Source organism: Periplaneta americana, chromosome 14 (assembly GCF_040183065.1).
Source record: "Periplaneta americana isolate PAMFEO1 chromosome 14, P.americana_PAMFEO1_priV1, whole genome shotgun sequence".
In the NCBI taxonomy this organism is placed as follows: Eukaryota; Metazoa; Arthropoda; class Insecta; order Blattodea; family Blattidae; genus Periplaneta; species Periplaneta americana.
This window is the reverse complement of record NC_091130.1, coordinates 204,203-231,787: the sequence shown is the minus strand read 5'-3', so window position 1 is coordinate 231,787 and position 27,585 is coordinate 204,203. Positions and strand designations below refer to the sequence as shown.

Sequence of the window (27,585 nt, the reverse complement as noted above, 5' to 3'; positions counted from 1 at the left end):
AATGGCTTGCAGAACTATCACGTATATTTACATTTCATCATTTATTATTAAACATCAGATTTATATACAAATGCATATCTAGTATCTTTTTACATTTGATGTGGAAAGTGGAGCCAAATTACGTTCTATATCCTGTTTTTGTAAAGTTTCATAGTGCATATATTTGCATATTTTATATTTCTGGCATATATATAGGTATATTATGAAGCATTTTTGAAATAGAAGTAAACGAAAATTTTTTTCTGATTGTTTATTTTATGACACTTAATCAGCTGCGATGGTTATCTAGCATTTGAGTGAAATGAAGATGATAATGCAGCGAAATGAGTCCAGGGTTCAGCATTGAAAGTTACCCAACATTTGCTCTTAATGAGTTGAGGGAAAACCCCGGAAAAAACCTCAACCAGATAACTTATCCCAAGCAGGATTTGAACCCCTGCCCGCTTGTTTCACGGCCAGATATGCTGTTACTCCATAACAACGGACATAAACAAAAGTAATACTAAACTTTGAATGGGAGAAAAGTGGGTGTGATGATCTTTCCTAAGGCAGAGGGAATGCTAATGAGTCTCTCCTCCAGACGTGCCAACTAGTATGGATTACGACCAGAAGAGAAATTATTATGGAAACAGAAAATTATCACTGAAAATATTTTTTCTCTTTCTCCCTGTAAGAGGGGAAAAAATGTGTAAAGAAATTTCCAACTGAGGATGTATTTCTTCAGCCTGTTTTAACAAATGTTTCACATTCATCTCCTGAATATCACTCAGAGATTTCCAGATCTGAACATGGTGCACTAAGAGGAATTTTCAGCTTACCAATGTCATACATTGGCAGAATACATTATAAATGGATTTTGAGTAGATGCAAATTTTACTAGACCAAACTGCAGATCTCAAAAATGAAAGTGGACAAGTAACGTATAAAACATCTGCTAGATCGAAACATGCTACGCAGCTTTTTTTTGTCACAAGAAGTGATATATAATGTGTAAATACTGTAATTTGCTTTACATCCGACTTTTCCAACACGAGCACTATGGGATTACTTGAAAGGCGTTCTCCTATTTCATGTATTAGCAGTGATTCAAACTCGTCAAGTTACAGCCTGTGAGAAGTGAAATATTGCTGCATCACTGAGAACATAACTGTGAATCTCTGGCTCTGGTTATAAAATACCTTTAATCTAGTTCTCTTACATTTCGCTTAATGAAGTAGTGAACTTACACGTTGTAATACCGAAAGATAAATCATGTTTTAAGTGGTAAATTAACACAAATAAATTCCCCTAGACCTTGTGGTGCTTTCATATATTCCCTAATCATCTCTGGAGATACTGGAAGGTCGTTTTCTGTATAAAAACTTACATTAACAGATAAATATTACAAACTTAACTCCGGGTATTTGGATAAAATCACTGTTCTACACTGCAAATCAAATTAAAACCACCAGTACGATATGTATGGAAGATCATTTAATGTGAACAGATTTGACGAGCTTATTACAAAATATGCACGACTAACTTTGTATTTTCATCATTAGAGACATTCAAAACATGCATAAAATATTTTTGCATGACTTTCATCTGGTCAGTAAGAATACGCATTTGCATATGAATCCTGACTCTATTTTATTACGTACATCATGTCACAGACACCACAAATTAATATATTTACTTCTTTAATGTTAAATCGGATAAAGAGGTAAAATGCATGATTTATAAATAATTCAGAAGATACATCTTAGATGACATCTACTAATGTTATGAAGTTGCTTGTCGACGGGGACAGGGATGAATGGCTATCCTGCAGCTTGCGCTCAGAAAGCCGCATTTCAAGTAGTAATAATATATTTATTATAGGTTATGCAGTAACATAACGTATGACTTGCAATTTAAAATGTCGTTCAAAATGCTGAGCCTCTTTTATGAATATTAATATCCACATCTCTCTCTACTACAGAAATGCCTCAACAGATTCGTGAAGGCTGAAAATCTGTTGCTTCACAAAGCATAAGGATTATTATGGTGATAAGGATAAATTAAATTTGAAAGTACACTAACACTTTCTCAGAACATACAGTGTGAGAGATTAGAACTACCTGCAACTGTGAAACACAGTGTATGAGCAGAGGTTGTGGAGTGGTGGAATTCGTCCTTTTACTCTTACACATTTCATTCTGCATGCATAAAATTTCACTCTTGAATTTTAATGTCATATACCACGGTTAAAGTCCTGGAAATACCAAATGGAATTTTTGTTGGACATGAATAACGTTTGGAGCAGGTATGTGTATTCTCCAATACCCATCATCTTTGTGGTGCGATGTGCTTTCAGTTCCATGTGGAAAACATTCATGTAACTAAAGGGAATCAGATTATCAATTACTGGAGAGAAAAAACTGCGAATTCCACGACATGGTAGGTTGAGATCGAAATTATTGGAAACATCTGTTTCTCCTTAACGAAGAGGAAGTGATGCATATTGTTTTGCAGTCTCTACCTCAATTATACGTGAATACGTACAAATCTCTATTGTGATTAGTTGAGCCCAGATTTATATGCACTGCTACTTCATATAAGTCTACATTTAATCATGCTCCCATATGCATCTGATGTCAGAGCTGTGTGTGGGAAGCAATGCAAATCACGTCCAATCACGGAAGCATTTAAAGATTACAAAACTAATTTAAACGCAGCATTTCTTGATAACTGCTGTAAGGGTAACTTGCATATGTAACACGCTCGCCGTGAGGTTCAGTAGGTGACTACTTGTCTCCTTTGGGTACTATTAGATACAGACTGGAAGATTTAAACTTCGTAACATTGTAATCATGCTTTCTCAACCGTAATGTGCAACAGGCATACCCAAATATACTTGAAGCCAGTTTTAGCTTATATAAATCTGGACCCTAATGATTAGACTGGACATACATAGCTGTCTATGAAAACTGCTAAAATACTCAAGTAACAGTGAAAAGCAATAATACTACCATCAGACCATCATGAGACTACATTATCACATTTTCCACATTGTCGCTACAGTCTATAGCCTATAGATCAGTTTTGACTTTTCATATGTTGATAAGACATAAAAATTACAATTTAAAATCCTTGTGCTGCCTCATCCATGTGGAAGTCAAGCAGTATGTGCCACCATAGGTCAGAATACCAGCATGGCGCAAAGGCAGCTCCTCAACTCGTGAAATACGCACACTGATGCGTCTTCACGCTGTTGATGGACACGAAAGCTCTGTTGCAGAGCCTACAGAGGTACTGTGGCTCGCTGGACTTCTTGCAGTTGTGGCTCGTCAGATCTTTCTTCTCAGCAAACGACTTGTCGCACATTTCACACGTGAAGAAGTTGGCTGTACTGTGCACAAGGCTGTGTTTCTGCAGGTCGTCGGCTGTGTGGTAAGTCTTGTCGCACATTTCACACGTGAAGAAGTTGGCTGTACTGTGCACAAGGCTGTGTTTCTGCAGGTCGTCGGCTGTGTGGTAAGTCTTGTCGCACATTTCACACGTGAAGAAGTTGGCTGTACTGTGCACAAGGCTGTGTTTCTGCAGGTCGTCGGCTGTGTGGTAAGTCTTGTCGCACATTTCACACGTGAAGAAGTTGGCTGTACTGTGCACAAGGCTGTGTTTCTGCAGGTCGCCAGCTGTGTGGTAAGTCTTGTCGCACTCGCTGCATGAAAACATCTTCTGCTTGCACTCGTGGCCTCTCAGGCTATTTACGCAAGTGAATTCTCTTTTGCACAAGTCACACGAATACGACGCCTCGTCCTCTTTGGTGCAGCCTCTTCGGTGGGAGATGAATTCAGTCTTGTTCTGGAACATTCCCTTGCACAATTGGCACGTGTAGACGAACTGCCCGTGCTGGATCCGCTTGTGTCGTGTCAGTCCCTCCTGGCGCATGAAGGTCTTGGTGCAGGTGTCACATGAGAACGGTCGTTCTGGCTGCATCAAGGCGTCGTCTGCCGGAGTGAGCTTGTGGCACTGCTCACACTCACCACTCACTGTCATCACGTTCGAGCACTGTTTACACTCCACTTTCTTCACTCCTTCAGTTGCATAAATGCTGCTTGTACTCATGCCAATATTAATGCCCTGAAAAATTAAGCAAGATATCAAAATTGTGCCTGAATAAAAACTACAATGAGAGGCAAAAAAACCTGGTCACTTCAAAATTCCGCATCATCCTGAGGATTAGTGCATGATGCATGAAGAATCTCTTTATATCACAATGCAACAATTCATTTCTCATACCTTGATTCAACAATGGAATTTCTGATAGCAATGTTCAATGGAGAAAACAAAATACTGTAGTGTGTAAACCAGAGATTATCCTCGTGATATCTTTTGAAAGTTCACAAGCAAGGGAAGCATTTTTCTCAGAATTTAAAGCCTCATAAATTTTCATGTAAAATGCCATTAAGGACACTTCGTAGAGTTTCCTGTATGCTTTGCCTTACCTCAACAGAAACTGCATTTTCTCCAGAACCATAGCAGACTGACAAACAACACTTTCACCAATCACAGACAAACTCTGCTGAGTTGATAGATACCCACAACAAGTAACTAATGTAATTAAACATTTCCGTCTGGTACCATTTTCTGAGAAACTGTTTGTCAGAACTTACTGAAAACTGATAAACTCATTGTTTATTAGTAGTTTCGCACTGTAGGTGAAAGCTTTTGACATGAAGTTCTTAATTATTGTTTAAGTTATTAATTAACTTAATACAAATTATGATTACGTCCAGCATAACTGATCCCCAGAAAACCATTACTGAGGAGGGGTGGTGGCTCTTCTGAATTGCTGGTGTTTTCTCACGAGGTTCCTCAGAACTCAATGCATGAACATTATCAGTTTGCCGGTTGAAAATGACCTGTGTTGTGTGCAGATGCAGAAGATATCTCAGTTTCAGGACCCTCTGCCTCTTCAGGAAGTTCAAAGTATTTTGATGATACACTTTAAGTACAAGATCATCCATCACTAAGCACTTTGGATATTGATCTGTTCTAGTTCCCATTCTAATTACATTCTGTCCAGAAGACAAACATTCTGCTTCTTAAGTGTTTGGACAATTTCATTAGCTGTTTTCCAATCATGCTATCATGACAACATGGTTTTCGTGTTACCCCACTCCATGTTTAAAACTTGAGATATATGTACTTCCTCACAGTGGTCGAAGCAGAAGTGTTTCTTGCTCCTTAACTGGGTGTTTCCCTATTTTAATGAAGTCTTGCAATGTACAAGTGAATTTAGCATACTTCAATTCTTTTAGTTGGAGAACATCGTAATTGGGAAATCTGCTTAGCCTGCTCAGCATAACTGAGATTATCAACAAAATTAAACCAACTGAGCAAGGGGGGAAGAGATTCTGTGGGGAGAAGCAACAGAGGGTCAGAATAGCAGATTTAAATGTACAGCAAGTATAATGTTCTCCTATTTGTTCTTTCCATTTTGCATATTTATAAATCTCTGCTATTGTGGAATAATTTCTTAAAGATAAAGGTTCTTTCTTGCTACACATTCCAAACATGAAAATGATTTTTCGATATCCCTAATATATTTCTGCTGCTACCATCCAGTTCTGTTGGACTTCATCCACTTTATTTAGTTTGTTTTTGTAATTAGGCTGTAATAGTATGCGTTTGAAAGTTTTGATTCTAGGCTGACAACTTTTGCACAGTAGGCTACAAATAACATACAAGGACACGTTACTGTAAGGAGATGGAACAACCTAAAGAGGTATTGCAACAGTATCTTCTGGAAATGAATTTTAAATACTTAGCTCCACCATCATCACAGCAAATAATACATTTCTCAATCATGCCAAATTTTATCACAGGTACGTAATTACTCCTACCAACACCATGAAAACGACTGTGGAGGCCTCTGGGAGATGTGATTGGGAAAATGTTGGTTCAGATGCTCACTGACTCACAGCCTTCCAAGCATGGCATAAAATACAAATCCTGAACTAACACCATCTTCTAACTTGCCAAAAACTAGACAAAAATGTAGCAAAAAAATGAAAACATAGAGAGTCCTTTGCTGCTGATATGTTGTTAGCAGAAGAGGAGATGAAGCTGAGGGATATGCTACTGGAGCTAAATGACAGCTGTGAGCAGTATGGATGAAGATAAATAATAATAAGACGAAGTTCATCGTCATAGGAAGAAAAATACAGAAGATAAACTTGCGAATTCTAAATGAGGCAGTAGAGCAAGTGGACAGCTTCAAATACTTGGGGTGTACCATAAGCAGTAACATGAGCTGCTGCCAGGAAGTCAAGAGGAGGATAGCAATGGCCAAGGAAGCTTTTAATAGAAAAAGGAACATCTTCTGCAGACCTCTGGAGAAAGATATAAGGAAGAGACTAGTGAAATGCTTTGTATGGAGTGTGGCATTGTATGGGTTACAAACATGGACATTACGACGAAGTGAAGAGAAGAGAATACAGCCATTTGAAATGTGAATATGGAGAAGAATGGAACATGTGAAGTGGAAAGACAGAATAAACTGTGTTGGAAAGAGTGGGTAAAGAAAGAATGATGCTGAAACTGATCATGAAGAGGAAAAGGAATTGGTTGGGTTTCACTGGCTGAGAAGAAACTGCCTACTGAAGGAATGGTGAATGGGAGGAGTTCGGAGCAGAAGATATCAGATAATACATGACATTAAGATATATGGATCGTACGAGGAAGGCAGAAAATAAGAAAGATTGGAGAAAGCTGGGTTTGCAGTGAAAGACCTGCCATTGGGCAGAACGCTGAATGAATGAATACAGAGTCCGGCGATTTTAAGGATTTGAGGAGTGATAAATAAATTGCGCGCACATTCTGTTGCCATTTAACCAACATGGAAAGGTGGAGCAGTGCATTGTGCTTTTGCAATTAAAAGCTTTTACAAGAACGACGAAAGTTTGCGGCTACTAGGCACGAATTTCGTCATTTTAATTTACGGCGCCATGATCCCATCCTCTGTGCTCATGTGGCATACAAAATTTCTTTTCAAGAAATAAACAGCCGACTATGCACTTTGTGTTCTCATGTTTGTCACTTTCAAAATAATATATTTTTGAGTCAATAAATTAGTATTTATAATCGCCTATTTCTCTGCCAGACCCTGTATCAGGCCTCCATTGGAAAGCAAGAGGAAAATGGCGCAAGCTACTTAACTCCCATCACTACTGGACAACAATACTAGTGTGAAGTAAACAGATTCAAAATGGACATAAAGCAAAGCATCATACCCACCGTACTGTCCTTCAGAGCAGGAAATACTTCCTCAACCTGTTGGAGCACGATCCTTGGAATGCGCGTTGCCAGGGAGTGCAGCGTGCGATGCAGCTTGGCGATGCGCTCCTCCTCATTCTCCATCATCATCATCTGCAACATAATCCTCAGCCACAACCCAAAGCCTTGCTAAAGATCATACCGCCCTTTCAGATCCATCGTCTTCCAACCTGCACAGAACTGTCGTGGTAACCAATGAGGACTACATCACAGCAATGCACTCTGTTGGTAATTTCAGCTACGTATGGGATGAAGATAAAATGCAAACAAGACGAAGACCATTGTCATAGTCTCTCTACGTTATATACCCTTAAGCATTTTTGTAGCTTACTGATTTTGCATCAATAAGGCATCACTCATAAGACAATTAAGCCAGCAGATAATGGGGTAGAGTGACCAGTTCCACAGGCTCTAACCTGTCTTCGGACAGCTGACTAAACAACAACTGATTCTGCTAAGTTTTATAATTTTACTGATATAATTGCAAATTTTCCTGCAAATTGTTTCCTTACATTGAAGGAATGTTTTTGCAGCTTATTGATTTTGTTAAGTTTTATAACTGTACTGTACTGATATTATCACTCATATACTAGGGCAAATCCAGACGTTTGATATGGGCAGGATATGTAGCACGTATGGGCGAATCCAGAAATGCATATAGAGTGTTAGTTGGGAGACCGGAGGAAAAAAGACCTTTGGGGAGGCCGAAACGTAGGTGGGAAGATAATATTAAAATGGATTTGAGGGAGGTGGAATATGATGGTAGAGACTGGATTAATCTTGCTCAGGATAGGGACCAATGGCGGGCTTATGTGAGGGCGGCAATGAACCTCTGGGTTCCTTAAAAGCCAGTAAGTAAGTAAGTATACTAGGGCAATCGAAAAGTAATGGCAACATAGTTACTGTTGCACACTAAATCGATTTAGGTTACTTTTGACATTACATACTTCAAATATAGTCTCCAGCCATGTTAACAATATGTTGCCAAATTCTTGGAAGATGGCGGACTCCAACTGCAGCAGCATTTCTGGATATCTCTCTCACTGATCAATCTAAAGCTCTTGATTGAAATCGAATGCCTCGCTTCCACCCAACTCGCAATAGTTCAGTATGGTAGGACTTCTCTCCCACAGGCTTCTTGTAATGCCCTAAAGCACTGAGTTGCATGTTTTTCTCTTGCAACTTGGATTTTTATGAAGCACCTTTGTTCGTACCTTTAGGGCTGTATTGTTTACTACAAATCAGAAACAGCCACCGTATTTACAAAATATGGCTACTTCGAGACTTTCAATATTGCAAATTTATGAAACAATCACTGCTCTATTACATAGTACAAGATTTCAATGGTCACCGCTAGGAGCACTGATTTACAGCATTGTTGTCATTTCTTATCGAATGCCCTAGTATTTTAAATTTTATTACCTTGACGAAAATGAAACCATGGTGAACCTCGTCTTCATTCTCCATACCCATTCTCTACCAACTGAGCTATTACAACAAATTGAAAGCTGATGCGAAAATGTCATATTATGTATATATTTGTGTATTAATACTTCCTGTACCTGCAAAAACGATATCTATTTCATTTACGATATTACGGCGTTACACCCCCTGTAAGTCTTATTTGTTAGTCTCTATTATGCCTAAACCATCATCTATAGATACGAGTAGGCCTATCAGTGTTAACAGTAATGCCTACGAGAGGTAAGTCCAAAAGCGGCATATGTGAAATGTGGGCGGCTTCTGTGCATTTACCACAATATCAGTACTTAAAAAACTAAAATAACACTGCTAAATAATTTATGCTAACGTTGCCGCAGTGTGAAACAACAATCTATGACGTCACACATGCATGGCATTATACAGGACTTTCTTCCCGTGAGCTCGTCTTCTAGGAAATCAGTCAGCTTTGTTGAAGAGTTCGATATATCTTATGCAATACCAGTTTAAGCTAGTGCGAGGCCTATTATAAAGGGGCCCCAAATTTGTAAAACTGCGCATAAGATACTTACTTGGACAGTAAAGTAATTCAATACTTCAGTTTTCTATTCTGCCAGTTAAACGTCAGATATTATTCTGAGGCAGTTCTAACATGGAATGGTTTTGACAAAAAAAATAAGTACCAGCGTGTAGTGAATACACTACAGTAATGAAAAAGGGGCATTTTTTTCTGGTACAGATTCAAAATTATCTAATAGAAATACAGTAAAAGCCCGATATAACGCGGTTGTTGGGAGACATTTATCCCTCGCATTATAGCTGAACTGCGATATATCGAAAGTGATTATAATCTATGTGTTAAGGAAATGACAAGTCATATGGAGATGGGCAAAGCCAGTAGCTAATTTAATGCACTATAACTCTATACACGAATTTAAATAATGTAATACATACTGTGATATAAACTAAACACTCACCAGTTATGCAGTTTATTCCATAAAATGTTATTGTATTGTTTTTAGCAATAGTTCACTTCACTGTTTATACACAATCCTGCTTTTACACTGACTTAAAAAAGTCCGTGGACTACGTCACTGCGTTTCTTCTCCGTGTGTTGTTTTATATTAGCAAGATGGAGGAGACGAACACTGTTTGGTTCACTTTGCCTTTCCAATCAAGACATTACATTATTTAGATGAGATATCACTTCAGTAACACCTGGAATATTGTCTTTCTCTTCTACAGCATTTTCATCACCGCCATCAGCATCGTCGTTTTCTTCATTCTGCATAACATTTATGATATTTCATTGCTCACACACTCTGAAACCAGCTCGCTGCTGTCAATTTCAAAATGCATTCATGACTTGTTAAGGTACAAATTGTTTCCCTTGAAATGCAGTTTTACAACCCCGAAGAAAAGGTCATTGTCCACTAAGGACTGTGCTGATGCAGCAGAAACGCTCCTATGCAGTATTATCTTTTACATTGATTCTTTTAAAGATTGATTTCCATTAATGTATTCTATATTTTATGTTTTTTACTGGGGGACATACTTTCCCCATATTAAATACGAATTCGAGGTAAATCGGACCGCGCTATATCGGGATTTTACTATACTGCATTACTGTAAGAAAATCATGCATGAGAAAGTGAAGTGGTCAATGTAAAAGTAATGTTCACTCCATTTACATCCTCTTGAACTGTCACAGTTGCTATTTAACTTACTTGTAAGTACCAATGCCAAATGTAGAGAGTAACAAAACTACAATTTAAAAGTTAACTTTTCTAGATTTAGCACAAGAAAATTTGTAGATGATATTGAAAGATGACTGTTCCACGCAGACTTTCATATTCACTGCTCATTAGAGTGATATTGTTCTATCTGTCTTGACTGATGGTGCTCCTAAGTTAATTTTAAATCCTTTTCTGTTTTGGAAATGAGCATTCTCCACTGCAGTGAAATTCTGGAAGAAAAAAAAAATTAGGCCTATGATTTTCAAAAATGGCAAGTCAAGACTATATCAACAATTTATGTTAGAAAAACTAAATAGTGGTATCAACAGAGACTAGTGAAAAATCACAAATTTACGTGACTGTGACTATGGGGGCATATGAAATACACAACCACCAATAGGAATAATGTTCTGAAAACTGGGGTAATATATGTACAGATTAGACCTCACAGTCTAATCCAAACTTGTATGTTCCTCACCTGATAAACAGCAGACCAATAAGGATAAAATGCCTGCACACAACGCAGCAAGGAGTCAACACGACGCATAGAGGGAGCTGGTCTAGGGATGAGTGGGGTTGCCTGCTCGAAACCTGGGTGTAGTTTGTGGGTTTGAGAATGCATCTAACTTGAAGGTCAGAGCAATAGATCTTGAAAGGTCGCAGTGCTGGGTCGTAGTGCCCCCCCTCCCGAAATTCCATTCCACTCCATGGTAGGACCGACCGTTCTCTCAACATGTAAACAACAGCATTGTCACACACAATACAATTTTTATCAGACAGCTTACAATCATATTTTTTTTCATACTTTCAATTTGTTTATTTAATTTTTTGCTAATTACTTATAAGTACTGGTTTTGGCTTTTTATGAAATTAATATTTTAAAACCTTCTGATTATTATTCCTAATGTGGAAACACTTAGAAAAAGTGAGCGGAAAACAATTGTAGTTTAGATTTATTATATTTACGTACTTACGGATATCGGCCGGTTGGACGTGGTGGTCACCATTTTGTGTTTGATGTTTATAACAGGACAGGAACCATTTGGCTCTGGCACATGCACTGATCTCTCATGCAGTGGTGGCGTGATCCTTATGTGAATTTATTTTTGCATGTACATTCCAGATTAAATTAGGCAGTTTCCTTCATGATCTGGTTACACATCTTGCATATACGAAGGTTAGGTTTGGTTAATGTAGGTTTTTATTAACCAAGTCCGCGCAAAATCCTGTTCCGAGCCGCACGTGTATAAATCTATGTTTGATGACGTCACATGAATTCGATTGTTTTCATTTTGTCTCTGTCACTTTCAGATTAGTTCTGGTGATGGAAGGAGCGTCTCGTGATGGTGGTTTGCGTGGAGGTTGTATTTACGGATTCGGATATTTAGCAGAGTTGATGTTCAAGAGGGCATATCCAGATCATCGTGAACGCATGAATTGTTCTTTCATGGACGTGGGAGAAATGTATCCATGTTTTCATTAATGTGAGGTAAGTACAAGACATGTAGCACATATGGGCGAATCCAGAAGTGCATATAGTGTGTTAGTTGGAAGATCGGAGAGAAAAAGACCTTTGGGGAGGCCGAGACGTAGAAATGTTATGTTTTATTTAACGACGCTTGCAACTGCAGTGGTTATATCAGCGTCGCCGGATGTGCCGGAATTTTGTCCCGCAGGAGTTCTTTTACATGCCAGTAAATCTACTGACATGAGCCTGTCGCATTTAAGCACACTTAAATGCCATCGACCTGGCCCGGGATCGAACCCGCAACCTTGGACGAGACGTAGATGGGAGGATAATATTAAAATGGATTTGAGAGAGGTGGGATATGATGATAGAGACTGGATTAATATTGCACAGGATAGGGACCGATGGCGGGCTTATGTGAGGGCGGCAATGAACCTCTGGGTTCCTTAAAAGCCATTTGTAAGTAAGTGATCATAGTTTGCAATTTACTGAACTGTTTCGTCATTGACATAGTTTAGGTTAGGAATGTTAGGTTGATCGTTATTATAAATTGAAATGTAACTTTGAAGTTGTCTGTATTTAAACTGTTTGTTTTTGCTAATATTTTGTGCTTTGAATTTACTTGCGAAAGTTTGGATTTTTTAGATTTTTTTTTTAACTTATTTCAAATTTTAATGTTTTCCGCTCATTTTTTTCTTAGTGTTTTCATGTTTGGGGCAAAAATCGGGGGGTTTGGAATGTATTTTTCTCGAAAGGACATAACCAGTACTTACAGATATTTACCAATTTTTTATTTTCTAATAAGGATTATAGAAAACGCGAGGCCCGTAACATATGCTACATTTGCTACTAGTGTTAATCTGGCATTGATCTTGTACAGGGTGTGGTGTCTACGTTGCCGGTGTTGCCGCCAGCAACATAAAAAAAATAGAATTATAACTTATTCCTTATTATATAATTCCTTAATTTGTATTTTCTGTCAACAATTTAAATCGATCAGTTTCCCGTAACACAATACATATCAGAAAAGATATGGTTGCCACCTAGCTCCGAAGAATTGAACTGATACACAACATTTCAGTGTTTCCGATGTTGCCTGCTGCGCTTCAACGGCAAACTCGCCAAGGCTGGGTGTCAGTGGCCTTCAGTGCCATGGTGTGACTGTAACGCGGTTATTTGCTGGTTACACATAAAGGCAAATGCGGTACACAACTTCTAATCACTAAATTGTGCACCAATATGCCCGGGTTAAATCCCAAATCTCTCCGCAGTGCATATGAAGAGAAGGCATATGTCACTGTTGATAGTGATTCGTCCATTAAGCCTGGCGACCCCCTTGGTGCTATTCGACAGGAGTAGGCTACGTGCCGGCACCGGGTTTCCCCTTCTCCGTTCCTCATCATCATCATCATCATCACTCATTCCAGACATTACACTTACACAGACACTCACCCTAGTATACGACATAACCCTTTCCACAGATACACATCATGTACAGTGTGGCCCGTCGAAGTGGTGTACAACTAGAAAAATGGGTCACAGTCCTGCCATCTATCCGCAATATGCGGAACCCGAATCACGTAAAGTGAAGTGGGTAGGCATTGGATACGTACATACTTACATAAAGACAAAAGTGTGTTATTCTTCCCTCTCCTTCACTCCCAAGCATGGCTTCTAAATTTACTGGTGAAGTATTAATTCTCTTATGATCGTGACTGTGTCATAGAGAGCTTTGTAAACTGTTCTTTAGGATCACGTACATTTAGTGAGAAAAGGTAATGTTGTTTTGAATGGCAGACCAACTCCTGAAGACTAAATCACATGGAGGTTCCGCAACACATTTTAATGCATCATGGTATACAGAATCACGATGGCTGTGCGGTAGTGCAAAATTATCACGACTCTTTCGCTGGCCGTGTTTACTTTCTTCTAGTGAAGAAAACGCCTGGACCAAAGATGGTATCAAGAATATGGATACTTTTCGCATGCTACGTGCGCGTCATGAAAGTTATAAAAATCACGTTTCATCCGTTGCTTTCTAGCAAGTGCAGTGTGTTACTTGATCCAGCAAGAACTTCCGTTTAGGGGTAGGGATGAGTCCGATAGCTCTGCCAACAGGGGCAATTATGTGGAACTCTTACACCTCCTTGCTCAAACTGATGACAATAATTTTATTTAGACCACCACCTTCAGACTGTTACTGCGTTTCCTGGGACATCAAATGATATTCAGAATGACTTAATTGAATGTGTTTTTCGCGTTTTGATAAATGAAATTAAAAAGGAAATTAGTGAAACAAGTTCTATATGCGGTGGTCATGGATGAATCGACAGACATGTCCAATAAGTCACAGTTACCGACGAATTGAATTCAAGTGCAAGAGGCAGATCTTCAAATACAGCACTTTCAGGAAATTATTTTCCAAATTTATTATGACTATTTCTATAATTCTATTATTCTTCGTATAATTCTATACATTGCATATTGTTTTTGAAAGGAATATATATATATATATTAAGCATACAAAGAAATAATTTATTACAGTTGTATGAACACTTTTGTGTATTACAACTGTAATAAATTATTTCTTTGTATGCTTAATACCTCATTTATGAACATTGTTGAATTTGACCTTACTTGTGTAGTTAATAGAATGCTCGAAAGAAATTCATCCTCTCCTGTACTGTGGTATTATTTTCGAATTGGCAACACCCAGGAAATTCCCACGCTACGCTACTGATCTTGTGATATTTCTACAAATTGCCTACACTCTTTTCTACAAAAAGAACTACTTCCACGTAAGTGTTGTACGCAAGCATTCTCTGTTCTAGTATTAACTTGTGGGGTAGCATTTCAATCGCACATTAACAGTTGTTGCAACTGTACCAAATACTCTCCATGCTATGATGACCTTGAGTGTGGAGATCAACGAGTTAGATACTATAGAGAGGCTGAAGACCTCTGATAAGCGATCCCTGTGGAGGCCAACAGTACTATGGATCGTTCCCTAAAAAACATGGCGGTCTATAGTACCGCCAGCCTCCGCAAGGAGTGCTTATCAAAGGTACACTGCAACGAGTTGGTACATGTATTATATTTTTCAGATACATCAATATTTAATTTAAACATTTCGCTATAGGTTTAGTAAAAAGCTGATTTATAAATGAAAAAGTAATAATTAAGACTTTAAAATTTCTAAAAATGTCTCATTCCCTCGGATTTAAATGAAATGTACCGTAAATCATAATATTCATTCCTGGATAATTAAACCCTCTCAATACAGGTACCATTGCTGCAGAGAATTATAAGATAAGACGGACTGAGCATAAGCGAAATATCTGTATTAATAAGTTTGTACCATCAAGAGTTTAGTATTTATTGTGTTTATAGGGCCTACTCCAATTTTCTTTTTATTAATGCGTAGGTCTCTTTTTGTTAACAAAGAGGAAAGTTAGCACTTGCATCACACACAATTTGTCATTATTGTTCAAAATAATGTAAGAACAGTTTTATTCTGCAAAAGCCTCTGCTTAGTTGCGAGACACGTGTGAGATCAATGTTTGTTTCAAATTATATTAGACTACACGATGCCTCCATCACGCGACAATATTTGTTTCAAATTATATTAGACTACATGATGTCTCCGTCACACGAAAAGAAATGTACCTAGCTGTGGGTCCTGTTGTTTCTGATAACAATGTTAATCGTAAGTATCTTATCGTTTCAATAAATGTGGTGAGTTATGATCATGAGTAACTTTCTATTAGTGTCATTCCTTAATTATTATGTTGCATCCTAAGAGGTTATTTGTAGTTTTAATAATTGCAGTTTTCAAAAGTTCTCTGTGTTAATTCCAATTTCAAATGAATTTTTCTCAATAACATAATTACTGGATATTTTTTTTTTTTTAATTTTCGCCACTACCTTTCCTATATTTTACTCCTATTAGTTACATACGTCGTCTCTCTTGATATCACCTGGTGAGCACTGATTTACATAATTTCATATTAGGTTAGATTAGCTGTAAGGTAATTAAATTTGTGACGAAGTCAAAAATTTATTTATTTTTCTTCTGCCGGTTAAATTCATCTGTCTTTAGGTGCTTTGCTTTGGTTGCATCAAGTATAGCTTGTCATTTAATATCTGGGCTATATTTAGTGAAACTAATAAAACATAGGCCTACAGCTGTTATAAAACGTGAAGTTTTGTGTGTATTTTACTTTTTACTTATTAACATAGTCTTAATATGTAACTCAATTCACAATAACTAACTTTATCACAGTCATTTCCTACAACATCCGAACCACGCCCCTTTGTTTTGACTAACCGAAATATGGCGGACCAATGTTCAATTGTCTTTAACTTTCTGAGGTCTTTGTCCTCTCTATAGTATCTAACTCGTTGGTGGAGATAAGCACAGAGAACGCTTGGCAGTTGGTCGGTAGGCAGCCGCTGCCACAGCGTGCGTGAGGCCGGCCGATACCCGACTGGGAGTCTCATATTTCAAAATATAAAAGACTTCTATGATACTTCTTTAGCTTTTAGAGGCATGAAACGAGAAAAAAAAGGGTAAATATCTATAAGTACTGGTTTTGACGATTTGTTTTCCTCATCATTTCCGACGAACTTTCTGTATAAATGTAGGCTACTTATTCACACGGTTATATACCACAAAAAGGAAGGGAGGTTCAGGTCTATTCCTCCCTTTAATAAATGATCTGGAGTTTGTGTCCATTTGAAAGAAGATAATGTGTCCCATGACAGAATGAAGAAGACTGTTGGCCTTTTGTTATTTACTAACAGAAATGCATCGCTGAAGAAGTGAATGACACGTGGTCTGAGGAAGTCTCGATTTAATGTGGAAATTATTCAAGCCATACGAATGACGCGTCACGTGAAGCATTTCATTAAATTACTGGATCGAATCGCAGACTACTCTTCCAACATGTATACCAAGCGGTGCCAGTCACAGACAATAAAATGAAGCACTGTCAAAATAACTGTCACATTATAGTCGTCACTAGGGGCGACTTTCTTACTACTGTTTTACTTACGTCACATTCCCAGGAGCCACGACCAAGTGAAATAGCCTATAAAAGGGTATGACGAAATAATAAAAACTCCGTTGATCTGCGCATGCGTCAATCTTAAAGAGTGACACAATATACTTTCACCTCCTCCTTCCTACTTGTCAGCCAATAGTAGCGCATACCGAGAGCAGTGTCAAACAGTGGCGACAATGGTTCAGATTAATGGAGGGAAAATTCCGACTCCGCCTCCAGCACAGCAGTAAGGTTAATAACCTCATACAACGGAGTTTTGCCAATTGTTAACCTATAATAATTAGAGCACATGCAGCGTAGCAGTGAACTTTTGAAATGGGATGTCATAGTGCTGCCAATATCTGCAAAGAAAAATAAGCGATCAGTGACTGTAAGTTTGGTTTCTTCAGACTTTGGTAGCCTTGCACACACTCTCATTGGTAGATAAGTGGGTAGGTAGGATAAAAAGCAAGTTTTCGTAAGATCGAAGCTCAGTGACAGGTTACGTTTAGTTTGTAAGGTCGAAAAAATTATTTAACGACACTTGCAACTGCAGAGGTTATATCAGCGTCGCCTGTGTGCCGGAATTTTGTCCCGCAGGAGTTCTTTCACATGCTACTATATCTACTGACATGAGCCTGTTGCATTTAAGCACACTTAATTGCCATTTACCTGGGCCAGGATCGAATCCGTAATCTCGAGCACAGAAGGCCAGCACTATACCGACTACGCTACTGTGGCCGACTGTAAAGTCAATGAGCAGTGTGAGGTTAGGTTTGGTTTGTTCAGGCTTTTGTTAAGTCTTGCATATACGGTTCTTGATACGCGGGTAGATAGCAAGCGAGTTTTCGTAAGGTCGAGGATCAGTGAGATGCTAGGTTTCGTTTGTTCAGGCTTTCTTATGTCTTGCATCTACGATTGTTGGTAGGTGGTAGATAGATAGCGAGTTTTCATAAGGTCGAGGATCAGTAAGAGTTTAGGTTTGGTCTGTTCAGGCTTTCTTATGTCTTGCATCTACGATTGTTGGTAGGTGGGTAGATACATAGCGAGTTTTCGTAAGGTCGAGGAGCAGTAAGCGGTTAGGTTTGGTTTGTTCAGGCTTTCTTATGTCTTGCATCTACGATTGTTGGTAGGTGGGTAGATAGATAGCGAGTTTTCTTAAGGTCGAGGATCAGTGAGAGGTTACGTTTGGTTTTGTCTTGCATCTACGATTGTTGGTAGGTGGTAGATAGATAGCGAGTTTTCGTAAGGTGGAGGATCAGTAAGAGCTTAGGTTTGGTCTGTTCAGGCTTTCTTATGTCTTGCATCTACGATTGTTGGTAGGTGGGTAGATAGATAGCGAGTTTTCGTAAGGTCGAGGATCAGTAAGAGGTTAGATTTGGTTTGTTCAGGCTTTGTGTTGTCTTGCATCTACGATTGTTGGTAGGTGGTAGATAGATAGCGAGTTTTCGTAAGGTCGAGGATCAGTAAGAGGTTAGATTTAGTTTGTTCAGGCTTTCTTATGTCTTGCATCTACGATTGTTGGTAGGTGGTAGATAGATAGCGAGTTTTCGTAAGGTCGAGGATCAGTAAGAGGTTAGATTTGGTTTGTTCAGGCTTTCTTATGTCTTGCATCTACGATTCTTGGTAGGTGGTAGGTAGATAGCGAGTTTTCGTAAGGTCGAGGATCAGTAAGAGCTTAGGTTTGGTCTGTTCAGGCTTTCTTATGTCTTGCATCTACGATTGTTGGTAGGTGGGTAGATAGATAGCGAGTTTTCGTAAGGTCGAGGATCAGTAAGAGATTAGATTTGGTTTGTTCAGGCTTTGTGATGTCTTGCATCTACGATTTTTGGTAGGTGGTAGATAGATAGCGAGTTTTCGTAAGGTCGAGGATCAGTAAGAGGTTAGATTTAGTTTGTTCAGGCTTTGTTATGTCTTGCATCTACGATTGATGGTAGGTTGTAGATAGATAGCGAGTTTTCGTACGGTCGAGGATCAGTAAGAGGTTAGATTTGGTTTGTTCAGGCTTTGTGATGTCTTGATCTACGATTGTTGGTAGGTGGTAGATAGATAGCGAGTTTTCGTAAGGTCGAGGATCAGTAAGAGGTTAGATTTAGTTTGTTCAGGCTTTCTTATGTCTTGCATCTACGATTGTTGGTAGGTGGTAGATAGATAGCGAGTTTTCGTAAGGTCGAGGATCAGTAAGAGGTTAGATTTGGTTTGTTCAGGCTTTCTTATGTCTTGCATCTACGATTCTTGGTAGGTGGTAGATAGATAGCGAGTTTTCGTAAGGTCGAGGATCAGTAAGAGCTTAGGTTTGGTCTGTTCAGGCTTTCTTATGTCTTGCATCTACGATTGTTGGTAGGTGGGTAGATAGATAGCGAGTTTTCGTAAGGTCGAGGATCAGTAAGAGGTTAGATTTGGTTTGTTCAGGCTTTGTGATGTCTTGCATCTACGATTTTTGGTAGGTGGTAGATAGATAGCGAGTTTTCGTAAGGTCGAGGATCAGTAAGAGGTTAGATTTAGTTTGTTCAGGCTTTGTTATGTCTTGCATCTACGATTGTTGGTAGGTTGTAGATAGATAGCGAGTTTTCGTAAGGTCGAGGATCAGTAAGAGGTTAGATTTGGTTTGTTCAGGCTTTCTTATGTCTTGCATCTACAATTGTCGGTAGGTGGCAGATAGCGAGTTTTCGTAATGTCCAGGATCAGTAAGAGGTTAGATTTGGTTTGTTCAGGTTTTCTTATGTCTTGCATCTACGATTGTTGGTAGGTGGTAGATAGCTTGCGAGTTTTCGTAAGGTCGAGGATCAGTAAGAGGTTAGGTTTGGTTTGTTCAGGCTTTCTTATGTCTTGCATCTACGATTGTTGGTAGGGGTAGATAGATAGCGAGTTTTCGTAAGGTCGAGGATCAGTACGAGATTAGGTTTGGTTTGTTGAGGCTTTCTTATGTCTTGCATTTACGATTGTTGGTGGGTGGGTAGATAGATAGTGAGTTTTTTTTAAGGTCGAGGATCAGTGAGAGGTTAAGTTAGGTTTTGTTCAGGCTTTCTTATGTCTTGCATCTACGATTGTTGGTAGGTGGGAAGATAGATAGCGAGTTTTCTTAAGGTCGAGGATCAGTGAGAGGTTAGGTTTTGTTTTGTCTTGCATCTACGATTGTTGGTAGGTAGTAGATAGCGAGTTTTCGTAAGGTCGAGGATCAGTAAAAGGGTTAGGTTTGGTTTTGTTCAGGCTTTCTTATGTATTGCATTTACGATTGTTAGTAGGTGGTAGATAGATAGCGAGTTTTCGTAAGGTCGAGGATCAGTAAGAGGTTAGGTTTTGTTTTGTTCAGGCTTTCTTATGTCTTCCATCTACGATTGATGGTAGGTGGTAGAGAGATAGCGAGTTTTCGTAAGGTCGAGGATCAGTGAGAGGTTAGGTTTGGTTTGTTCAGGTTCTGTGTAGTCTTGCATCTACGCTTCTTGGTAGGTGGGTAGGTAGATTGCGAGTTTTCTTAAGGTCGAGGATCAGTGGAAGGTTAGGTTTGGTATTGTTCAGGCTTTGTGATGTCTTGCATCTACGCTTCTTGGTAGGTGGGTAGGTAGATTGCGAGTTTTCTTAAGGTCGAGGATCAGTGAGAGGTTAGGTTTGGTTTTGTTCAGGCTTTGTGATGTCTTGCATCTACGCTTCTTGGTAGGTGGGTAGATAGATTGCGAGTTTTCTTAAGGTCGAGGATCAGTGAGAGGTTAGGTTTGGTTTTGTTCAGGTTTTGTTATGTCTTGCATCTACGATTGATGGTAGGTGGTAGATAGATAGCGAGTTTTCGTGAGGTCGAGGATCAGTCAGAGGTTAGGTTTGGTTTTGTTCAGGCTTTGTTATGTCTTTCATCTACGATTGTTGGTAGGTGGGTAGATAGATTGCGAGTTTTCTTAAGGTCGAGGATCAGTGAGAGGTTAGGTTTGGTTTGTTAAGGCTCTGTGTAGTCTTGCATCTACGCTTCTTGGTAGGTGAGTAGATAGCGAGTTTTCTTAAGGTCGAGGATCAGTGAGAGGTTAGGTTTGGTATTGTTCAGGCTTTGTTGTGTCTTGCATTTACGATTGTTGGTAGGTGGGTAGATAGATAGCGAGTTTTCGTGAGGTCGAGGATCAGTGAGAGGTTAGGTTTGGTTTTGTTCAGGCTTTGTTATGTCTTGCATCTACGATTGTTGGTAGGTGGGTAGATAGATTGCGAGTTTTCTTAAGGTCGAGGATCAGTGAGAGGTTAGGTTTGGTTTGTTCAGGCTCTGTGTAGTCTTGCATCTACGCTTCTTGGTAGGTGAGTAGATAGCGAGTTTTCTTAAGGTCGGGGATCAGTGAGAGGTTAGGTTTGGTATTGTTCAGGCTTTGTTGTGTCTTGCATCTACGATTGTTGGTGGGTGGGTAGATAGATTGCGAGTTTTCTTAAGGTCGAGGATCAGTGAGAGGTTAGGTTTGGTTTTGTTCAGGCTTTGTGATGTCTTGCATCTACGATTGTTGGTGGGTGGGTAGATAGATAGCGAGTTTTCGTAAGGTCGAGGATCAGTGAGAGGTTAGGTTTGGTTTTGTTCAGGCTTTGTGATGTCTTGCATTTACGATTTTTGGTAGGTGTGTATATAGCGAGTTTTCGTAAGGTCGAGGATCAGTGAGAGGTTAGGTTTGGTTTTGTTCAGGCTTTGTTATGTCTTGCATCTACGATTGTTGGTAGGTGTGTATATAGCGAGTTTTCGTAAGGTCGAGGATCAGTGAGAGGTTAGGTTTGGTTTTGTTCAGGCTTTGTTATGTCTTGCAGCTACGATTGTTGGTAGGTGGTAGATAGATAGCTAGTTTTCATAAGGTCGATGATCAGTGAGAGGTTAGGTTTGGTTTTGTTCGGGCTTTGTGATGTCTTGCATCTACGATTGTTGGTAGGTTGTAGATAGATAGCGAGTTTTCGTGAGGTCGAGGATCAGTGAGAGGTTAGGTTTGGTTTTGTTCAGGCTTTGTTATGTCTTGCATCTACGATTGTTGGTAGGTGGGTATAGTTTGCGAGATTTCTTAAGGTCGAGGATCAGTGAGAGGTTAGGTTTGGTTTTGTTCAGGCTTTCTTATGTCTTGCATCTACGATTGTTGGTAGGTGGGTAGATAGTTTGCGAGTTTTCTTAAGGTCGAGGATCAGTGAGAGGTTATGTTTGGTTTTGTTCAGGCTTTGTTATGTCTTGCATCTACGATTGTTGGTAGGTGGGTAGATAGATAGATAGCGAGTTTTCGTGAGGTCGAGGATCAGTGAGAGGTTAGGTTTGGTATTGTTCAGGCTTTGTTATGTCTTTCATCTACGATTGTTGGTAGGTGGGTAGATAATTTGCGAGTTATCTTAATGTCGAGGATCAGTGAGAGGTTAGGTTTGGTTTTGTTGAGGGTTTGTTGTGTCTTGCATCTACGATTGTTGGTAGGTGGGTAGATAGATAGCGAGTTTTCGTGAGGTCGAGGATCAGTGAGAGGTTAGGTTTGGTTTTGTTCAGGCTTTGTTATGTCTTTCATCTACGATTGTTGGTAGGTGGGTAGATAGATAGCGAGTTTTCGTGAGGTCGAGGATCAGTGAGAGGTTAGGTTTGGTTTTGTTCAGGCTTTGTTATGTCTTGCATCTACGATTGTTGGTAGGTGGGTATAGTTTGCGAGATTTCTTAAGGTCGAGGATCAGTGAGAGGTTAGGTTTGGTTTTGTTCAGGCTTTGTTATGTCTTGCAGCTACGATTGTTGGTAGGTGGGTAGATAGATTGCGAGTTTTCTTAAGGTCGAGGATCAGTGAGAGGTTATGTTTGGTTTTGTTCATGCTTTGTTATGTCTTTCATCTACGATTGTTGGTAGGTGGGTAGATAATTTGCGAGTTATCTTAATGTCGAGGATCAGTGAGAGGTTAGGTTTGGTTTTGTTGAGGGTTTGTTGTGTCTTGCATCTACGATTGTTGGTAGGTGGGTAGATAGATAGCGAGTTTTCGTGAGGTCGAGGATCAGTGAGAGGTTAGGTTTGGTTTTGTTCAGGCTTTGTTATGTCTTTCATCTACGATTGTTGGTAGGTGGGTAGATAGATAGCGAGTTTTCGTGGGGTCGAGGATCAGTGAGAGGTTAGAGTTGGTATTGTTCAGGCTTTGTTATATCTTGCATCTACGATTGTTGGTAGGTGGGTAGATAGTTTGCGAGTTTTCTTAAGGTCGAGGATCAGTGAGAGGTTAGGTTTGGTTTTGTTAAGGGTTTGTTGTGTCTTGCATCTACGATTGTTGGTAGGTGGGTAGATAGATAGCGAGTTTTCGTGAGGTCGAGGATCAGAGAGAGGTTAGGTTTGGTTTTGTTCAGGCTTTGTTATGTCTTGCATCTACGATTGTTGGTAGGTGGGTAGATAGATAGCGAGTTTTCGTGAGGTCGAGGATCAGTGAGAGGTTAGGTTTGGTTTTGTTAAGGGTTTGTTGTGTCTTGCATCTACGATTGTTGGTAGGTGGGTAGATAGATAGCGAGTTTTCGTGAGGTCGAGGATCAGTGAGAGGTTAAATTTGGTATTGTTCAGGCTTTGTTATGTCTTGCATCTACGCTTCTTGGTAGGTGGGTAGATAGATAGCGAGTTTTCGTAAGGTCGAGGATCAGTGAGAGGTTAGGTTTGGTATTGTTCAGGCTTTGTGATGTCTTGCATCTACGCTTCTTGGTAGGTGGGTAGATAGATAGCGAGTTTTCGTAAGGTCGAGGATCAGTGAGAGGTTAGGTTTGGTATTGTTCAGGCTTTGTTATGTCTTGCATCTACGCTTCTTGGTAGGTGGGTAGATAGATAGCGAGTTTTCGTAAGGTCGAGGATCAGTGAGAGGTTAGGTTTGGTATTGTTCAGGCTTTGTGATGTCTTGCATCTACGCTTCTTGGTAGGTGGGTAGTTAGATAGCGAGTTTTCTTAAGGTCGAGGATCAGTGGTTGGTTAGGTTTGGTATTGTTCAGGCTTTGTTATGTCTTGCATCTACGCTTCTTGGTAGGTGGGTAGATAGATAGCGAGTTTTCTTAAGGTCGAGGGTGAGTGAGAGGTTAGGTTTGGTTTGTTAAGGTTTTTGGTATGCTTTGCATATACGCTTTTTGGGAGGTGAGGAAGAAGCGTTTTCGTAAGGTCGAGGATCAGTGATGGCCGGTTAGGTTTGCTTAGTCCAGGCTTTCCGTATGCATTGCATTGGTAGATGTATAGACAAAAGGCGAATTTGTATAAGGTTGAGGATCAGTGACAGATTAGATCTGAGGCTATTAGTATGCCTTGTATATTATTTATTGCATGCCATTACTGTCTGCGAAAATGATCCGCCGGATATATAACAAACGCGCAGTGTTGGTTACAGTTTTCGCAGTGATCACATTATGTCTCGGTAGTGGTGTGCTATATTTTTAGGATTATTTTCAATGAATAAAGTGCGTCTTTTTCTCGCTATGTTGTGAGTAGTTAGATCGAAGATTCACGAAATTATTATACAGTACATTCATTATATTAATTTAAGTCTACTTTCTGCGGCTGCTCCTACAAACTATTTCAGGGGGTGTCTAGCTAAAGAATAAAGTGATGTGAACCACAAAACACAAATAGATCTGATCACAAAGGCACAAACAATACAGTGATAGCAAATTCGGACCACGGGCATGTCTTTAGATCACCGTTCTTACGTTGGAGAGACTTTCGGTCAACTCGACCTAACCTAACCAGCTACGGCATACTAATATTAACTACACTATTCACACACGTACAGTTCATATATGCGGTAACAGACTACAGTCCTCAGTTTACTACAGAGTTGCAAGTACAAAATTAAGTGAACACGTAACAGGAGCACGCCACGTTCCGTTTCTAACCTGCATTTAAGAGTTACTACGTTCGTTCGTGCAGAACATGGAGCTCACTTCATTTGCATTCGTTTCATGTATGTCCTTCGAGTTTTCCCTTTTGTGTTAACACACTGAACGGAATTACGGGATCGCAAGCCATTACAGACTAAAGGCTACTTTGCTTGTACGTATTACAATAGCCTCATAGACATTATATGGGCACCAATTAAATATAGTTCCTTATCGTTCTTGTATTTTCGGGTCTATACTCCCCACACAATTACTTACATGAAACAGGAAAGAAATAAACTTACCTAACACGTCAAACGACAAACTGTACACAACCCACAAAGCTGCACAGCTGGATCATCCCTCGTACGCACGCTCTCAAAATTCGTACGATCAAAGATGCTGTGAGTGAACTGAATGCGTTTATGTTGAAGCGCTATGCACCATATTATTACTAAGCTAAGCAACGGTTGCACTGACAACATTATCAATATGCCATTTTGCAGTTGGTCGAATCCCTGAGATCTTGTAGTGAAGTTTCACATGTATTGATTGGTTGGTAGACAGTGCTGCCTCGAGGGTGCGAAGTTCGACCTGTGGGTTAGGAGAGGTGGGGTGATTTGATTAGGGTCCACCGCTGTGGAGTAACAGTTAGCTCGTCTGATCGTGAAACGAGCGGGATTCAAATCCTGGTTAGTACAAGTTGGGGGTTTTCCGAAGTTTTCCTTCAACAAACTGAAGCAGAATTACTGGATAACTTTCGGCGTTGGACTTCGAACTCGTTTCGCCGTCCCTCTTCCATCGTCATCACCGTTTCTTAGCTAGGTTTCGGGCTTGCTCCGATGTAGAGTCGGGCGATGAACTTGGATCCCGTGGATATGTGGTCATTCGTTGTTAGTGGTAGCGCTATGCACCGTGGGCTCATAGCAGGTCGTGGCCCACGCGGTTAGGTAAAGGGATCATGTGAGCCTTAGGGCATGTACCCATTCCATCCCGCGTAGTACAATGGGCCGACTAGAGCGGCGACAGTCCCAGTTGTGGGAATAATAGAGAGAGATTCGAGTACAGTGAAGCTAATAGAGAGCCATTATGTATCTCAGTCTGATTAGTAAAATATGTTTAAAAAGGAACTGGCCATCCTACGCCATTACCTACTGGCTTAGTTGCCTCACGACTAATACCTTATTGGTGCCACTTATGTTGTTTAGTCAACTGTCTTAACAACAACAACAACAATAATATACTCTCACAAGCTGATAACAATACTAAGAGTAATACTGTATTTGTTACTTTTCAACAAGCGAAAGCACTTTTCTTGATTTTCATATCACAAATTCTTTTACAGTAGGCTTATTTATTTTGAGTACGGTAATTATTATTATTATTATTATTATTATTATAGCTAGATTTGATGATCTTTGTCTTTTTTTACGGAGAAGGACTCCGAAATCTTGCACTACATTATATGCGTTCTGCAATACTAACCAATATGATTATCAACAATGGGCGACAATCGTGTCGGTGCATCAATATAAATTCTCCTAGAACCACAGAGATCATAAAATTCAATTTCAATTTTATACTAACTCCCAAAGAGAAATTATAACTCATTAAAATGGCAAAGGTTTATGTGGAGCGCCCTGTATGTGCTGTGATGAAAGATAAGATCAACATAACGTCTCTTAGCGGCTTATTATTTGTGCGAGACTAGACCTGAATCACCGCGCGAGAAAGCAGTCGCATCTCCCCGTGTTATGGCCGGTTATAATGCTGGGAAGCTGTATGTGCAGCGAACTTTTTGTCGCATCACGTATACTAAACTAAGACTGTGACGCACGTGCTTTAAGATTTTGTTTTTTGACAAACCGATCCTTGTGCGTTTCATATAAGCACTATTGTCGTAGCCCGCATTTTTCGTTGAGGGGTTCAAACAACCAAATCTAAATACTGCTGTAAGTTACTCTTCATCAACGACGTGTGGAGCACAATCTAAAATAATAGAATTATATTTAAATGCTATAGATCGTTTATTAGGCCGTCTGACAATATTATTGTCAGTTTTTTAAGTTTTGCAAGATTTTAATGATTTTTTTAGTTGTGAAATGCTATTTGCACGATGCTGTGGTTATTAGGCCTTTTGTGTATTGTGAGCATGCCGCAGAATATAAAATGAAGGTCACAAAGTTTGAGATTGGACTCTTTATAAAGCACTACTGGAAAAAGATTATAAAGCTGCGTCTCGGGTTATTAATGCAAATTTACTTATGTTATTAAATTTGTTCATTTATTATAACTTATAGTGTATATTTAAATATTAGAAAGGGGATACGGTAAAGGGAAAACTCTTTTTAGTATTAGATCTAAGCTGTGACAAAATAAAATGTATTATTTTCACAATTTTTGCATCTGAACGACCAATTCCCTTCAGAAAACAGTGTTATGTATTTGACTGTGTGTCTGAAACAAGCATCAGAGGTGTTATCCAATCATATTTAGTTTTGCTAAGTTCGAACTTCGCCTTTCGCCGTCAAAAAATGTGTAATTTATTTACTGATATCGATACTTACGTGGAACGGAACAGTAAACAATTTTCACTTGTGACTAATGATTATGGAGTGCTAAAATTGCACAAGAAGCAGTTAATAGTGCAAGCAAACCATTTGAAATAGGTCCCAGATAAGTTAACTCGTAAAATGTCGCAGGCTTGTTGTGTTGTTGTTACTTGCACTTTTATGTCCAGTTTCTGGGGGATTTTTATGTGCAAAACATCGCCGACCGATAAGGTTAGCCTCAC

The 27,585-nt window shown here is 39.4% G+C and overlaps 1 protein-coding gene across 13 annotated transcripts; it reads right to left on the bottom strand.

Moving 5' to 3' along the window:
* Window positions 1-704: 704 nt before the first annotated feature.
* LOC138713036 (zinc finger protein 431-like) lies at window positions 705-25,253 on the bottom strand. 13 transcript variants are annotated; one of them, XM_069844732.1, is made up of 5 exons: window positions 25,097-25,253; window positions 17,001-17,350; window positions 8,725-10,708; window positions 7,264-7,395; window positions 705-4,104 (listed from the first exon to the last, which is right to left on the bottom strand). In XM_069844732.1, exons 3-5 carry the CDS (start codon window positions 8,773-8,775, stop codon window positions 3,193-3,195), a joined length of 1,095 nt encoding a protein of 364 aa, XP_069700833.1. In that variant the 5' UTR covers window positions 8,776-10,708; window positions 17,001-17,350; window positions 25,097-25,253; the 3' UTR covers window positions 705-3,192. The 13 variants fall into 13 exon arrangements, with proteins under 13 accessions (XP_069700833.1, XP_069700830.1, XP_069700832.1 ...); XM_069844729.1 differs by lacking the exon at window positions 17,001-17,350 and adding an exon at window positions 10,957-11,205 and having other exon boundaries at window positions 25,097-25,114; XM_069844731.1 differs by lacking the exons at window positions 17,001-17,350; window positions 25,097-25,253 and adding an exon at window positions 10,957-14,437 and having other exon boundaries at window positions 8,725-8,864; window positions 9,720-10,708.
* Window positions 25,254-27,585: the final 2,332 nt, after the last annotated feature.

Coding starts and splice junctions, on each gene's coding strand:
- LOC138713036 (XM_069844732.1), bottom strand. CDS start 8,775: ATGGGTATGGAGAATGAAGACGAGGTTCACCATGGTTTCATTTTCGTC. Junction 7,396..8,724: donor ATGGTTTCATTTTCGTCAAG/GTAATAAAATTT, acceptor ATTATGTTGCAG/ATGATGATGATGGAGAATGA. Junction 4,105..7,263: donor CTGCTCTGAAGGACAGTACG/GTGGGTATGATG, acceptor TTAATTTTTCAG/GGCATTAATATTGGCATGAG.